Raw genomic sequence first — 16,830 nt, 5'->3', positions numbered from 1 at the left:
CGGACCCTGCTCCTCGGCGCTTTGTGCAGCATCATAGAGATTACTAGCGATAACGGTGGCGCACAAAAACAAAATAAGGATGAGAGATTGTAAAATTTATAACTGCTGCAGTAGTAACCAGAAGATCATAAATCTAGCACTTCAAAACTTGCTATAATGATGTTCTTGTTTTAGACATGACGTACCGAGCTTGATCCGCCTTTGCTTGAACGTTTTGGCAAACTGCTCGAGCTCTTCCAAGTCCGTCATTTCCTCTGGACTTGGCTCCGCTGGTCTCGATTTGACTTGGTGAGGACCTGTCGGCGCTTGCTGCGGTACAAAAAGAAGGGCGTGCAGAATCTGACGATAAATCTCTCGAGATAGCAGTGCTGCATCTGACAGTGAAACAGTATGACTCTAGGCGCGTAAATGGCATAATAAGGTAAGCCAACTCCTGTGGTGCAATCACGCGCGCACACTAATTGGTTGATGCAGAAACCTTATAATAACTGCGTTAAGTAGAGCACAAATTCATCAAGTGACTACTATGGTCCTCAATTTAAAGAAGTGGAATGCCGCGCTATCAGCAGATAGAGTGATAGATGTTCACAGGTGGCTATGTGGTTCTCTTGAGACCTGATGAATGGCCACTTGACATCATTTCCTCCCATTGCAAATGCATAAAAACATGTAACGCAGCCTTTCATTACCCTTTCTTTTTGCATACAAAGTCAAAAGGTTCCTGACGACGCTGCTTCAGTTACTTGTGTTTACAGCTCTCGAGGAATGTTGCTTGGACAACGAATTAGATCACGCTGTTCAAAAGGGCTGGCGCCACCAACCTTGTGCTGAATGTGAGCCATATTGTGTGGCGACTGGTGCAATGCCCGGTTGTGCCCCTGGTGCTCCTGTTGCTGTTGCTGCTGCTGCCGCTGTTGTTGCTGGTGGTGGTGTTGCTGCTGGAGCTGGTGCAACTGTTGCTGAGCGGCAGCGGCAGCGGCAGCCGCCACGGTGGCTGCCGCTTGCGACGAAAGCACCCCAGGGGGCAGCGCCTGGCTGGCCTGCAGCTGCAGGTTCTGCAGGCTCTGCTGCATCAGGCCCTGCTGGAGGAGACCCTGCACAGCAGCGTTCCTGGGAGATCAGCCTTGTCCAAAGCCAGACTCGCTTGAAGGAAGCTCTAGCCACGGGCCAATTGCAGTTTCTAGTTTACTTACAGGTGAAACGCAGACAGACAGACAGACGTATGGACAGACGGGCGGACAGACAGACACATAGATAGATAGATTACGATGTATGAGATGAGAATAGAATTATTAAGTTTATACACACTTTGCCTGGAGTGCCCTCTCACGAAGTAATTGGTGAGAGAAGGTAAGACCCAGAATATGCCAGTGTAGTCACTGTCATGGGACGGTCACTGCAGTTCATGCACTCTAATGTTTGCCATGCCCGAACGTATCACGTAAGATAAACGCCAATACGGGACTCATACCTGGTTCTGCAGAAAGAGTTGCGCTTGTACATTTGGTGGCAGCTGTCCCGGCTGCAAAAACACAAACTGGCCCATTTGATTCTGAAGATTTTGCTGATGCTGCTGGAGCTGCTGTTGTAGCTGCTGGAGGTCCTGGCTACTGACAGGAAGTCCAGGAAGACCTGAAGCCGTTGGCAACTGCGATGGGGGAGCAAAAATGGATTGCTGAGTCTTTAGGGCAGGCACCAGTTCCAAACAAAAGCAGACGCAGGCAGCAGGTGTTCTAGCTTTTATACACTACAACGAAAATTCAGCAAGCATCCTCACCTTGCCTACGTGCTGCAACTGCTGAGCCAATCCGGCCTGCATTAAAAGGTTCGACTGTTGGCCCTGAGCTCCAGCTACCATCAGCTGCAAAGGTAAGTGAAACAGAGGTCTAGTGAGCCTGTGGTTAAAAAAAAACAGAAATACTAACAGGGACATTTCGCATTCAAATCACTAATCTCAATGCTCAAGCATGCACTATTGAGGTGCCATCGTTGCTTCTTGGAGTGCTCTTATAAGATGCAGAGTAGTTTACATTATAGGAGAAGTAATGAAATGATGAAGGGGCGAGACCAGCAAAGCGCGCGCGTTTAATCGACAGAAGCGACGAAAGTGGAAGGCACCGCTTAGAGATCCGGCATATCTTGGCAAAGGAAAAGCGGCTCATGACAGGAGGAGACGACACGCATGAGCGCTGATTAGCAACCTTAGCATTTATTCATCGTGCCGATGATCATTTTTAAGCTTTATGAAATTTTCTGAAAATTGCCTGTGGTAGATAGCATAATTCTTGCCCTTGAGCTATATTGTTCGTAGAGGCAGACATTACTAGCGCAAGAAATGTAAACCCATATTCGATTAATGAACAAAAGGTCACTAATTACCTTCTTAATTGATTTACGGCACATATTCCGATTTGCGAATTGTTGCCGGTGAGCTTGAAAGACGTGTACGATTGAAATGAATTTCTAGCATGACACCAGTTTCGAGATATTATTTCCCGAAGTGTGGGACGAACAACATGGGCAAACCAAATAAAAGAGTGTTTTGTTAAAACAGCTGGAATAGCTACACTTCTAAAGTACGTAACTCGTCTTTCAAGAAGCTTTGTCTCCTCAGGCACAAACTAAAGCACACTCCCTCTGGTACTAGATTACTGGCTTACACTTCACTCATCCAACTGAAATTAGAATATGCATGCATTTTTTGGGATCCCTATGCATGCATTTTTTGGGATCCCTATAAGAAAGCTAATATTAACACTTTAGAGATGATCCAACGTAAGGCTGTCAGGTTTATTTTTTCTAAATATAGACTAAATGACTATCTTACTAGCCTAATGAATCGACATAATATTCATACGCCACAGCTATGCAGGAAAATACAAAGACTGAAATTTCTTTTTTGCTTGATAACAACAATTTATCCCTCCACCCACAGGCTTATGTTAAACCACTTACAGTGCGTCGAACACAGCATCGTCACGCTGATTCTTATAACACCTTATAACACCTGAACTGACCTCTCTTATTTATTATTTCTTGCCGCGCACTATAACAGATTGGAACAGCCTGCCATTGTTGCAATTGATAAGCATTGATTCCATTGAACACATGTGTCTTTAATGTCAACGGTATCGCTATGTTGGCAAACCTCGTTACTACTTTGTTTTATTTTATTTTTTACACGTGAATTCGGTTTGATACATTTCATATCTTCCTTATGTACTATTTTCAGTATTCTGCAAAGTTCGCTCGTTTATCAATACACCTCTGGTAGTTGTTGCCTTTGTTTCTCGCGAGAACGGTTGCAAGTGCTCGTATGTGCATAGTGCCTTTATTCTGACGCCTTGAGCCCCATATGATACTGTTTTTATGTATGTCAAGTTATATTCCTTCAGTGTATTTTCAATTAATCTTATTTAGTTGTCGCTTTGATTTTTTCTGACCATTGCGTAAGTTGCATTGCTTTTGTATTCGTTCTTTTTCTCATATGTAATAAATAAATAAATAAATAAATAAATAAATAAATAAATAAATAAATAAATAAAAGTAAGTGGAACAACAGTATATCTTGACCGGCGAGTGTAACGACACATATCTCCAAGCTGGCGTCATTCTAGAAATTCATCTCAAGTGGTACGCCTTGCAAGCTCACCGGCTACAATTCATAAATTGCAATATGTGCCGTAAACTAATTCATTCAGAAGATAATTAGTGATTGTCGTGTTAATTAGTTGAATATGTGTTTTGATTTCGCGTACAAGTAATGTCCGCCTCTCCGAACTATCCACCTCAAGGACTAGACTTACGTTATCAGCAACAGGGTATCTTAAGCATTCCGTAAAACTTAAAGATGATCACCTTGTTATATGCGGGCATCACCTGGTGCAGCTGAAGAAAAAAAAATTTACATATCACACTTTAGGTATGAGAACTCCTTTTTTGAGCAAAAATATCTAAGGCTTGCTGGATGGATGGATGTTATGAGTGTCCACTTTGGAACGGGGCGGTGGGTTCCGCCACCAAGCTCTTGCTATTATACTGCCTAATGTCCTACCTAGGTTAAAAAAAGAAAAAAAAAACATGATGAACTCCCACAACCAAATTTCCTGACCCCCTATTGTGAACTTTGCTTTTGTAAGTCTCCGTTTTTTTCTCATTTCCCTACTTTTGTTCCACCAATCCTCCAATCGCCTCTTACTAATCTCTATTGCGGACATGCTTACTTTTCCCCTGCTCTCGCTGAACCCAGGTCTTCAAGGAGGCCAGCTGTGCCTAAATCGACCGCAGGGCAGATGTCTTCACATTCTAATAAAACAGGCTCCGTCGTTTCCCTAGCTTTACCGCAGCAAGCACATGCTTCTTTTTCCTTCTTATATCTCGCTTTATAGGTGCCTGTTCTAAGGCGTCCCGATCTCGCAGGTCTCAGCGCCACCTGGTGTGTGTCGTCTCGCACGTGGACCTATATTAGAAGCGCCGTCTCTTCGCCCGAGCACATGTACAGGCACCAACCTGCTCGAACTGGCACTCGGTCGGCGCGACGTGCGACATACCTGGTTGAGCGAGAGCTGTCCGGCGGCGGCCGCCGCGGCCAGGGCCGCGGCCGCCGTGGTGGTCACGAGCGCGGACGGGGGCACGGCGGGCGTCGGAGTCGAGGCCGCCGCCAGCATGCCGGCCATGGGTCCCGCCTGGCCGTTGGCCGCCGCCGCCGACGCCTTGCCGCCGCCGCTGCCCGGCGCCACCTTCGCTTCCAGCTGCTCGTCGTCCATCTCGTGGAAGAGGCCCGACCGCGCCGACTTCTTGATCTGGCGGAAAAACGCGCGCGAGGACGAACGTGTTTAGCGCAGATCGACACTATACCCCCCACCACCGGTTGCAGCTAAGTTGCCTACGCTTGAAGCAATATATCAAACACACAGCTATAAAATACGCCGTAGTGGAAAGAGGGGGCGCGGGCACCGGCAACTACCGCGGCGGGTACATATGACGTCGTAGAACACGCGATAGCACAGGCCTACATGATTCCTAAGTGTTCACAAGTATGAAATAGTGTGCCCTGAGGTTTTGACTTTTTTTTTTTTACAAGATCCGTTACCAGAAAACAAAGAATTTAAGGTCCTTCGACAGTGGGCACACCACCAACGTTGGCTTGATTGGAAAAACAAATGGAGAAGCTCGAAGCGACACGCTATGTCGGCTTCGGCATTTCGCGTAGGAGCGAAAAAAAAATAAAACTATACAGCGAGGAAAATATGCGTCACAAAAGTTATTACATAAATGCCAATGTGAGAGAAGACAGCGCCAGTTGAGCGCAATCCGCAGGATACTCAAAGCGACAGCTGCATGCAGCAGAAACGTCAGAACGTCACATGGAATTTTGCTTGCGCAACAGATTTATTTCAAGTTGGTTTGGAGGCATGCTTAGCGGCATAATTTCTACGTCTCGCATTTATTTAAAACAATGGAGACACTATACTGCGCTCGATGTACGGAGGGTACATGAGTTTGCGGCATACGATAAGCTCATTAAAGCGAAGCTTTCTTCATCTCTTCTAACCCTCTAGGCGTTCGCGGCCGTTTACTCGCCGGATACATTTGTGGATAAATTTACGAAGCTTACATGTGCTCCGAATGCTAGCACCACCAAAACAGGCTCGTCGTATAAACCATGTATGCTGACCGCCAAAGTATAGTGCGAGTAGGCGAAACTCTGTTCTGTCGTAATAATAATTATAGAAAAAATCCTACATAAAGCATGCACGAACAATGTCGGCACATAGGCATCGCTAAAGCACACACAGCTCTTAACAAAATAGCGCACTATATTGAACGGCGTCCTTGATTTGTTTTCTATGATTTAGCCACTCGGTATGTGCTAGCGGGTGTGTTCCCTTTTTTGGCTAATCTCTCAGTATGGGTATGTGGCCGACACTGTGAAATAGCGGCGATAGAAGTTGCTTATTGACTTAAAAACGCGTCAAAAGACTCTCTTTCTCTCTCCGTCTCTCTTTCTTGTACTGTCTGCACCCGACATTTTATTTTTTTTCGGACTATCAAGTGAGTGTGTCGTAAAACAATCCTTGAATGAAACCGCCTCCGTTGCCGCTGTCACCGACAGCAAAACTTTTAAGACTGCAATTTACCATGCCTTTTCTGAGTAGTGTTATGTTATGTATTGCTTTACTGACATTTTTTTTTTAGTTCGCAATGAATCGTCGTTTCCCACTCATTTCTACAACGCCTTCGTTTACCAGAAGTACTTCGAACGAACGAACGAAGGAAGGAGGGTTGATAGGAGAATCGCTATGGCGTTTGGGCTCTGGGCGTTCCACCAATACAGAGGCTCGTTGCAGTGTTTTATCCTGTCTTTCGACTAATCCTTGAAAGCACAAGATTTCCGGCACTGGGCCAATAGCGAGCACTGAAGGCGCAACGGCGCGCACAAGCCGGCGACGCGCGGGGGTGTCTTACGAGCTCCAGATATCGAGACAGGAATGCACTCTAATTGTTTGTATAATTTCCCCACTAGGCTCCAAATAGACGTGTAAGAGCTATCGGCGTCATTAATTCACCCTCTGCGCCAGAAATCCATCGCACCGACCGTCCAAAGAAACGCGCGGAGTAAATTTATTCCTCAAGGGGTCGTGCAAAAACCCTGGGCTGCTCGAACAGAGCGTCAGCAGCATTTTACCATAACATTACTGTTCTACCGTTACCGCATCCCCATCAACCGCACATGCGCAGCAAAGCCGGGAAAACGCCGCTGCCGCAAGAGGCATCGGTAGCGGAAAATGTAACTATACATGCTAATGCTACGCTAAAATATTCCACACTAGGCGTGGGTAAATTTGTCGACGGGTAAAAAGCTTCGCACAAGTGACAAAATATGCAATGCAAGGCACCATAGAATCGAGAAATAAATTGGAGCGTCGATAGGCTCCTATTGTGAAAAAAAAAAAAGCGCAATACAATCCTTTCGTTATCGCGAACACGTTCGCTATATAGGTCACATACGCACGCTTCCCTCGCCCATCCCCACCCACACATACACCAACGCCCACACGCACACAACGCCCATCTGTGTGCGTTCATTACGCGGAAAACGCAACCCACTTTTGTTTTGCATGCGCATGTTGTTCGTAAACGCAAACATTAAAAGCAGAAACATGAAGCCAGGCCATGGTGCAAGTGCGCGCGCTGAAAGGTACAACAGCCCATCGAAAGAAAACTGCATTATGCCTCAGCGTTTGTGGAAACACGTAAGAACCCCGTGTATCCATGGTACACGCGCCAAAGCACGGCTACACGTGGAACAGCAAATCATACCTTTCGGTGCGGCATCACAGCATCACAAGTGGCGCAAAGGTTGGCGCCAGATCCAACGCGGTGCGCGAACGGAGCGAGTTTGGGTTAACAACCGTTTCCCAAAACAAACCACACTGGCTCTCTCGGGAGCGGCACTCCAAACAAAGCGCAACCCAGGAGGAAAAAACGACGCGAAGCGCCAAACTCGCGCTGAATCATCGTTGCCCGTAAACGTGCTCACTCGCCGCAAACGCCGCGCATACAAGCCCGACCAAGTGATGAGCTTAATCGAGCGGTAATTGCGTTTTCCCGTTTTGTTTAGTTCTCTCTTTTTCCCGGGATGGGGCCAAGTCAAAGCGGTGACACCGGATTTGCGTCGCCCGGCGCATTCGAAACTGAGCTCGCCCCACACGGCGTGAGTTCATTTCGGGGGAAGATGATGTGGCCTGAATTCAAACATTTCAATCCTGGCGTGGTGTGACATGCAATTATATCGTGGAATGTTTACAGACGAGGCGCAGCGATTCGAAACGCCGCGAAAGGGAAAACACTCGTTTGCGAGCGGCGCAGTCACGAAAGAAAAAATAAGATGAATTACTCCCGAAAGCGAATGAAAAAAACACGACATGACGGAGTCGGACGTAGAAGATATTGCCTATAGCCAGAGGCGACGCACGTTCGCAGTAAAGTACAGCCGCATTGTTTTGCTCATTTGTCCCACAACAGCAGGCGCGCACACATGCGGTCCGGAGCGTGGAAGGCCTGCGATATGCTAACCGCGGATGGATAATAATGAGCTCGAATGCAGACGACGCCAAATGACGTTGCCGGAATGGAAAATTCCAAAACCGTTAGCTACAAGTTGGCTCGTTTGAAATAATGTGCATATGCAGGCTCACTGCGCAGCGCATTTCTTTCCATTTCTGGTCTGTCACTTCAAAACGGAGTGCTGAACCATTATGAAACAGAGAAATCAGCTACAAAGAAAGAATGACAAAAAAAAAAGCAATCATTTCCGCTGGCATTAGCGAGGAGGAACAGCCCTCATCTGGAGCCCCCCATGGCGACTTACATGTTTCTTCTTTCCTCAAAACTGCAACGCAACCAACTATATACAGGCCCAGACGAAAGGTCATGTTTTTACAGCAAAGCTCTTGCCACACTCGGTGGTCGGCATTTTTCGTGTCCGTACATGCATGAGCAGAAATCATTATTTGCAATGGCTGAAGCCCCCCCCCCCGCCCCCCCTCTCCCCAGTAAGCAAAAATGTAACGAACCATTCCACTCGTAATGCACAGACTACAAGCACTCAGCAAAGTGAAGCGAACAGCGTACGTTTCAATAACGAACAAGCTCAAAACAAGCGTATATTATTATTATTATTATTATTATTATTATTATTATTATTATTATTATTATTATTATTATCACCATCATCATCATCAATGGCTCATATCCCTGTAATCAAGTAAAATATTCTATGGCTCATACCCCGGTAGAAGAAGAAGAAGACGCAAAGTGCGGATCTGTGTCGCGTCGGCTCCGCAGATTTTGAATGATTCTCGGCGTACATTCGAAGAATTCACCGACGCCTTATTATCGAGAAGGAAGTGCAAGTTCCACGGACCACCCTGATATCATTCTCAAGTAGGTGGACCGTTTATTTTCGGCACATCGACCACTTTATATAGCGCCACGCCTACACGGCCGCTAAGCCTAACCCAACGAAGCTGGTGGCTGGAGCCCCGGTGGCTGGAGCCCCGCCTCTTTTCGGGTTAGAGCTGCAAGATGGCAACGGTGCGCGTCGAAGGGGATGATATACCGAGAGAAGAGTATGAGGACGAAGCAGGTTGGCGTGTTGTGAAGAGAGGAGGATGTGCCAGTGAGCGGAAAAAATCCCACGGAACCCAGGATCAGGCAGCGCGCTTCTCCAGCGAGAACGCATTCAGTAATAGGTGGAACAAGGGACAAAAAGCAAGACAAATCATGGCGGCAAGCAGGATGCCCAGTTTGCCGAAGGCGGAGTACAAGATAATAGTGCGCCCACGTGACAGCTTCAACGTCACCGACTATGGGATCAATCGCCTAGAATGCTGCGTCGCCAACGCCGCGGGAATCCCCAGAAAGGAATCGGAAGATGACACGGTGTGTGCCAACTACAAACAGAACATTCTAGTGATCAGCACGCCATCGGAGGAGCGCGCCGAAAAATACAGGACTATCACTCGACTGAGGATGGGAGACAAGGAGTTCGAAGCCAACGCGTACGAGTCGGCTCCGGAGGATACTTCTAAGGGAGTGATAAGAGGAGTAACGCACGAGGTGTCTCCTAGAGAAATAGTGGAGATGCTTGTAACACCAAAGAATCCGACGGTCCTCATGGCCAAAAGGATGGGAAACACCACGAATGTCATCATCCTTTTCGACGGGCATCACGTCCCAAACTACGTGAGATACGGAAGAGCACTGGTCAAGTGTTCACTATACCGGAAGCAAATAGACATATGCTACCAGTGCGGACGCCTTGGTCACAGAGCCGATGTCTGCCCGAACCCGAACAGCAGGATATGCAGAGGCTGCGGCTTGGAGAACCCGCCACAGGACCACGAGTGCGAAGCGAAGTGCCAGCTCTGCGGCAAAGACCATCCTACGGCGGATCGCCGATGTAATGCCAGATACAAGTTACCGTATTTGGTAAAGAGGCGCCGCTGGGAGCGAGTCAGACGAGAGGAAGAAGAAACGATGTACCACGAAAGGGAAGCTGAAAGACTGTACAGGCCAGGACGGGAAGACTGGAGACAGCGGTCGGAATATCGGACAAAGGACGGATCTGGACTAGAAGATTTCCCCAAGCTGCAGGCAAGGGAAAGGGGCCGCTCGACGTCGAATAGAACCAGATCGAGATCGCGGTCCAGATCGAGATCCAGACCCAAGACCAGTAATACCGAATCTACCAGAGCACAGGGGGGAGGAAGATCGCAGAGCCCAAAAGGAAAGAGCAACGTCAACGACGCGGCAGGACCCTTACAGGTGAGCTGGGCGGACGCGGCTTCCGGGGCGCGTGCGGAGGCAGAGGCTGCTTTTCGAAATAGAGTTAAGACGCTAGAGAAAGAATTGGCGCAAATCAGGCAGAGCAATGTTGCGTTCATGGATGAAATTAAAAAACTCAGGCAAGAGAACGACCGTTTGAGGAGCGGGAAAGTGCCACGCAACGAGGAAAGCTCGCGAGTTATAAGGGAGGAAAAAGAGACAGCAATGGAGGAGGATGTAGCCCTCACCGCCATTAAACGTAAGACCGAGAACGCTCCGATTGAAACCGGAGTAAAGAAACCCAAGCCAGCCACGACGCTCCAAGGAAGACAGGAGGAATTTGAACAGAAAATCGAAACCAGCATCAAACAGAACGAAACAAAATTTGAAACTAAACTAGAACAACTGGAAGTGAGGCTTGAGGCGAAGATAGAGGCAAAGATGGAGGCGCTAGGAAAGGCGATACTACAGCAAGTGCAACAAATGATGGCTGACTTCGAAGCCAAACTAGCAATATGGGGACCGCAAACAAGTAGGGGGGGACCGGTTAAGACGGCCATTAAGCCGTACACTAGGCCCCCCGTACCCGCCGAGGGATTGGAGAACCTGTAACGCCGCCATGGACAGACGAACTAGATACACGATTTGGCAATGGAATTGTAGAGGATACGATCGAAAACGATACATTTTGCAACAACACCTTAAAGACAAAGAAAACCCGGATATTATAATGATGCAGGAAACAAATGGGCTGGCAAAATTGTCGGGTTACAAGTCCTTTGGTAGAGCCGAAGGGGAGACGAAGGCGCTAACGACGTTGGTAAAGCGAAATCACTCGGTCGTTCAACACGACACGGAAGTTAAGTCAATCGATCACATTCTATTAGAACTCATACCCATGCGGAAAACGAAGGACAGCCTCTTTGTATTAAATATTTATAGCAGTCCAAAGTGCAGACACCATAAATTTCGATCGCTCTTTAAAAAAACACTAGCCATAGCGGACAACCGAGCGGTAGTGATCGGAGGCGATTTTAACGCCCAACACGCGGCGTGGGGTTACAAAATCGAAACTCAAAAAGGCAGGAACCTATGGCTAGACGCGCAGCAGGAAGGTCTGACCCTCGTGACCGACCCATCTGTTGCCACGAGAATAGGTACCAGCGTTTGCGCGGATACTACGCCAGATCTAACATTCACCAAGAACATACGGGACGCGCAGTGGACAAATACGCAACACGACTTTGGGAGCGATCACAATATACTAGAAATAACGGTAAGGGCAGGGCCGCGCAAGACAAAGGGTAGACCACTTAAGATTGTCGACTGGGACAAATTCAGGAAAATAAGGGAGGAGGCCGACGACACGACACAAGGTATTGAGGAATGGACCGAAAAACTAAAGGGAGATGTGGCGGCAGCTACGAAAATGGTCCCGCCGGAGGCGCATCTAGAGAACGTAGACAGTAAGCTTTTACACATGTGGGAAGCTAAGGCAGGGTTGCAACGGAGATGGAAAAAACAAAAACACAACCGGACGCTTCGTAGAAAGATAGCCAAATTGAACATGGACATAGAAAAGTACGCCCAGCAGCTATGCAAACAACAGTGGGAGGAAAAATGCAACAACATGGACAGTCAGATAGGAATGGCAAAAACGTGGAACATCCTTCGATATTTGTTAGACCCGGACGGGACAAAGTCGGCACATAGGCAAAATATAAATCGGCTAATACAAACGTACCGAGCGACAGAGCAGGACTTCCTCAAGGAAATCGAGAAAAGATACATCTCGCAAGTGCTGCCCGTCGTACACCCTGACTACACAGGGCAGGTAAATGACGAATTAGACAGCAAAATCGGCGAGTCAGAGGTCAGGGCAGCCCTGCAGAAACTCAATACCAAGTCGGCACCCGGACTAGACGGTGTAACGAATAAAACGCTAAGGAACTTGGACGATGAGTCTATAGCTAAGTTAACCGAATATATTAACGAATGCTGGGAGGCAGGGCAGATTCCGCAGCAATGGAAGACGGCACAAATCGTGTTAATACCTAAACCGGGCAAGCGACTGCAAATTGAGAACTTGAGACCCACATCTCTCACTTCTTGCGTGGGGAAACTCATGGAACACGTGGTCCTAGCTAGGATGACCACCTACCTCGAAGACTGCGACGCGCTCCCGCCCACGATGATAGGATTCAGGAGAAACCTCTCAGCGCAGGACGCTCTGTTACAACTAAAACATCAGATCATAGACGATTCGGGCAGATCGACAAAGGCAATTCTCGGGTTGGACCTAAAAAAGGCCTTCGATAACGTAACACATGCAACGATACTGGATAGAGTAGGCGAACTAGGACTGGGAAAACGCACGTACGATTATGTACGCAATTTTCTAACGGGCAGAAAGGCAAAGATCACGATAGCGGACCTAGTTTCGGAGGATATCGAGATAGGCAGCGCAGTACGCCACAGGGCTCGGTCTTATCACCGATGCTATTCAATCTGGCGCTTATCGGGCTGCCAGCCAAGCTACAAGAAATCGAGGGTCTAAATCATACCTTATACGCAGACGATATTACCCTATGGGTGAGAAACGGAAGTGACGGGCAGATAGAACAAACGCTTCAAACAGCGGTCGAAACAATTGAAAAATATCTAGAGGGGACAGGGCTAACATGCTCGGCAGAGAAATCGGAGCTGTTACTGTACAGACCGACTCGCAGAGGTCGCAAACCAGGCAACTACAGGGAAGAGCTCGCTCATAGAGAGGAGATACAGTTAAAGACGGCCGATGGGAAACCCATACCCAAGGTCGATAGGATAAGGGTATTGGGGCTCCTCATTGAAGCCAAGGGCAACAACGGAGAAACCCTCAGAAGACTGGAGGGAACTGTAGCGCAAATCATGAGGCTAATCAGAAGGATAACAAATAAACATAGCGGGATGAAAGAGGAAAACACCATCAGGTTAATACAGGCCTTCGTAATAAGTAGAATAGTGTACGTAGCGCCGTACTTAAAATGGCAGGTCGCGGAAAAGATCAAACTAGAATGCCTCATTCGGAAAATATACAAACTAGCCATAGGATTACCGATCAGCACCAGCACGGACAAGTTGCTGCAATTAGGCCTACACAACACTATAGACGAGCTCATTGAAGCGCAATGTACGGCACAATATGAACGCCTCTCTAAGACTAGAGCAGGCAGACACATCCTAGAGAGATTAGACATAGGTTACCACACACAGCATGGTGTCAAGGTGGACATCCCGAGAGATACAAAGGAAAGATTGGTAATACCTCCCTTACCAAAGAACATGCACCCAGAACACAATGAGGACAGAAGAAAGAACAGAGCGATGCAAATACAGAGGAAATTCGGCAGCGACAAGGACGCAGTGTTCGTAGACGCGGCTCGATACAGTCGCAGACGGGGATTTACGGCAGCCGTAATCGATAGGGATAAACGGTGCAAGACATGCGCGACGATACGCACCACAAGTAACGAGATAGCTGAAGAAGTAGCCATAGCGCTCGCAGCAGCTCAGACTAACGCAACCGTGATAGTCAGCGACTCTCAGACGGCAATAAGAAACTTTGCCAACGGCCGAATCTCCCCGGAGGCACTACGAATTCTTCTTGCAGGAGGGCAAAATTACAAAAGAAAGATATATATCACCTGGACACCCGCTCACACCCTCGCGGAGGACGGCAACAACGAGGCGGCACATGACGCGGCTCGAGGGCTTACGGACCGAGCCGCAGTCGCAAGTGTCGCCCCGACACCCTCCGGACGTGACGGTGCGGTAAATGAGTGGGAGTGGGAGGACAGAATGACAGCATATAATGACATTACGAAACATTATAGGTTACAGAGGTGCATATTCCCGCGACCTCACGCAAAATTGACAAAAAAGCAGTCTGTCGCATGGCGGCAGTTACAAACTAGGACGTACCCGAATCCTGCGCTCTCGCACATCATATATCCGGATGTATATCCTACGGACAAATGCAGAACATGTGAATCCAGAGCCACTCTGGAGCATATATTATGGGAATGCCGAGGGCTAAATAGCAATAAAGAAAACGCGGTCTCTAGCAGCAGCCTTCGCACGCGCTGGGAAGCCGCGCTGCTCAGCCCCGCCCTCGAAGATCAATTATGGGCCGTCCAGCGGGCCGAGGATGCCGCCAGGACCCAAGAACTCCTGGCCGTCACCTAGGCGGGCCCTTTGGCCCTCCCCACCAACTCGCAGGGCAAACAATAAAGTTCTTTCCTCCTCCTCCTCATACCCCGGTAAGGCAGAGGCTACAATCACTGAGCAAAGTGAAGCGAACAAATGCATACATTCATTGAAATCACCCATAGAACACACAGCACAACATACGTTTCAATAAAGAACAAGTTCAATAGAAGCATTCGAAATATAAATTAAGCATTGCATACCCCCCTTGGCAGTTGTAGTAGTGGCCTTATTGCAACAGCTTCGCTGGACAACCACTTTCGCAGGGCTGAGATGGCGATTCATTTCTTTTTTTTTTTTTACCGCCGGATGGTATATGATTGTAGTCGCTCAAACGTTTCTGCCGACTGTGTCATCGCAAGCAAATGCTGCATTCAAGGCATCAAAGGTGCCAGTACGATTCCTACGTATACCTGTATATGTAGGAATCGAACAGTTAAACTGGACAAATACAGGGTGTCCCAACTGTCATGCACCAAAATTTAAAAAATGTGCAAATGACAGCTACCTGAACAAAACCAAGGTAATGCTGCCTGTCGTCGCTTGGAGATACTCAAATTATGTTTTGCATTCCACCTAATTACATAATTAGTCTGAACTAATTAATCAACTTCTCAAACATTAGAATTGGATGAAAAGTGTCGATGATAAAATTGTAGCGCAACATGAAAAACTCCCGATACAACTTTATGTTGCTTAATACGTGCTGCATGGAGGTGTTTTTCCGAGTGTGAAAGACGCACGCGAATACACGCAACATTACCACGGACTTGCCGCTCGAGTCACTTTGCATGTGTTCGCGGGCTTCTTTCACGCTCGGAAAAACACTTTTATGTAACACGCATTGAGCAACAGAACGCTGCATCATGAGTTTTTCATGTTGTTACACAATTGTTTCATTAACAATTTTCATTTAATTATAACATTTGAGAATCTGATTTGAGACTAGTTATGCAATTAGGCGGAATGCAAAAAATAATCTGAGTATCTCCAAGCGACGGCAAACAACATTACATTCGTTCTGTCCAGGTACGTGGCATTTGCATATTTTTAAATCTTGGTGCATGATAATTTGGGCACCCTGTATAAGTCCGGAGTAATTGATAGCACTACGTCGATTAGACTATAAGCAAGATGCTAAGCCATGACGCCTGATAAGTGCTACAGCGCTCGTCTAACAACTGTGCGGATTTCTAGTTAAGACTAGCACTGTGGCTATTGCCGGTATTACTAGCCTACAATGACTCTGTCCTTCTTCCCCTAACTCCCAAGCAAATAATTATTGAAAGGGTACTATAAGGATAAAGTCCAACGTTAAGGTTTATTAGTAAATCGCGCTTTCGCAACAGCAACACAGCCACTCATAACGTGAGAGTTAATTCGGTACACGCCAGAGAAGACATATATAAGCCGCGTTCACACAAACGTACGTGAAAGCAGCGTATCGCATTTCCAAGTGCATTCGGGAAAGGCGATGCGAGGCCATTGACACGCATAGCATTAACTCTCGCGAGAATCTAGCGCTACACGCGTGAGTCGACCCGCGCCCGCAAATCTACCCTCGCCTGGCGCAATTAGTGTGATGCGCCTTCCTATAGCGCATTACCGCTGTTCACATGAACGCGATCTGCTGTAGAAAGCGTTGACTTTTCGAGCGGTTAGTCAGTAAAACCATGCAACACTACGATGTTCGCATATCACACACTAGTAGTATTGCATATTACTATACTAATATACCGTACGCGAGGAAGTTCGCGTCCCCTCCTCGTTCCATGCACTGACCCGCGCGTGCAGAACGCGACCGCCGTTGACGGAAGTACGCCCATCCACCGCGTCTCCTTGCACGGTCAGCTCGATTCGCGTATATATCATCCTAGGATGTGTTTTCTCTTATCGCTCTCTCTTATCTCTCTCATTTCGGTGCCAGCGTGCGATACGTTTCGCACGCAGACACATTCGCCCTGGTGCCATTGAGGCATCTATACATCGCCCTCGCTGCGCAAGCGATAAGCAGGAAGTAACCTATAGGGTCCCTGACTGCGGTTACGGCGTTTTCCGGGAATACTGTGTATAGTATCGCGTCTTGTCGGCTCGATATGTGCTTTGCCCTGCTATAACAGCTTTCTTCGCAAAGAAGTGCCAAAAAAGTTTAGGTGGGAGGAGCTTCTTGCCGTTCTTTTCCCGTATACCCGCAGCGGTGGCTCAGTGGTTATGGCGTCGCTACGTTGAGCGCGAGGTCGTGCGTTCGAT

At 47.7% G+C, this 16,830-nt stretch overlaps 1 protein-coding gene across 13 annotated transcripts in view; it reads right to left on the bottom strand.

The window, feature by feature from the left end:
- The window catches only part of LOC139059338 (POU domain protein 2-like), a 582,494-nt gene that overhangs the window by 9,175 nt on the left and 556,489 nt on the right, over window positions 1–16,830 (bottom strand). For all 13 annotated transcript variants that reach the window (XM_070537613.1, XM_070537619.1, XM_070537621.1 and 10 more), the window contains 5 exons: window positions 4,551–4,802; window positions 1,778–1,861; window positions 1,472–1,648; window positions 822–1,094; window positions 186–309 (listed from right to left, as the gene is read on the bottom strand). In XM_070537613.1, coding sequence (XP_070393714.1) covers window positions 186–309; window positions 822–1,094; window positions 1,472–1,648; window positions 1,778–1,861; window positions 4,551–4,802 — 910 coding nt within the window. The remainder of the gene's footprint in view (window positions 1–185; window positions 310–821; window positions 1,095–1,471; window positions 1,649–1,777; window positions 1,862–4,550; window positions 4,803–16,830) is intronic.

This window comes from Dermacentor albipictus, chromosome 4 (genome assembly GCF_038994185.2).
Source record: "Dermacentor albipictus isolate Rhodes 1998 colony chromosome 4, USDA_Dalb.pri_finalv2, whole genome shotgun sequence".
NCBI classification, from domain to species: domain Eukaryota; kingdom Metazoa; phylum Arthropoda; class Arachnida; order Ixodida; family Ixodidae; genus Dermacentor; species Dermacentor albipictus.
The sequence above is the reverse complement of the archived record's forward strand: the minus strand, read 5'-3'. Positions and strand labels throughout refer to the sequence as shown.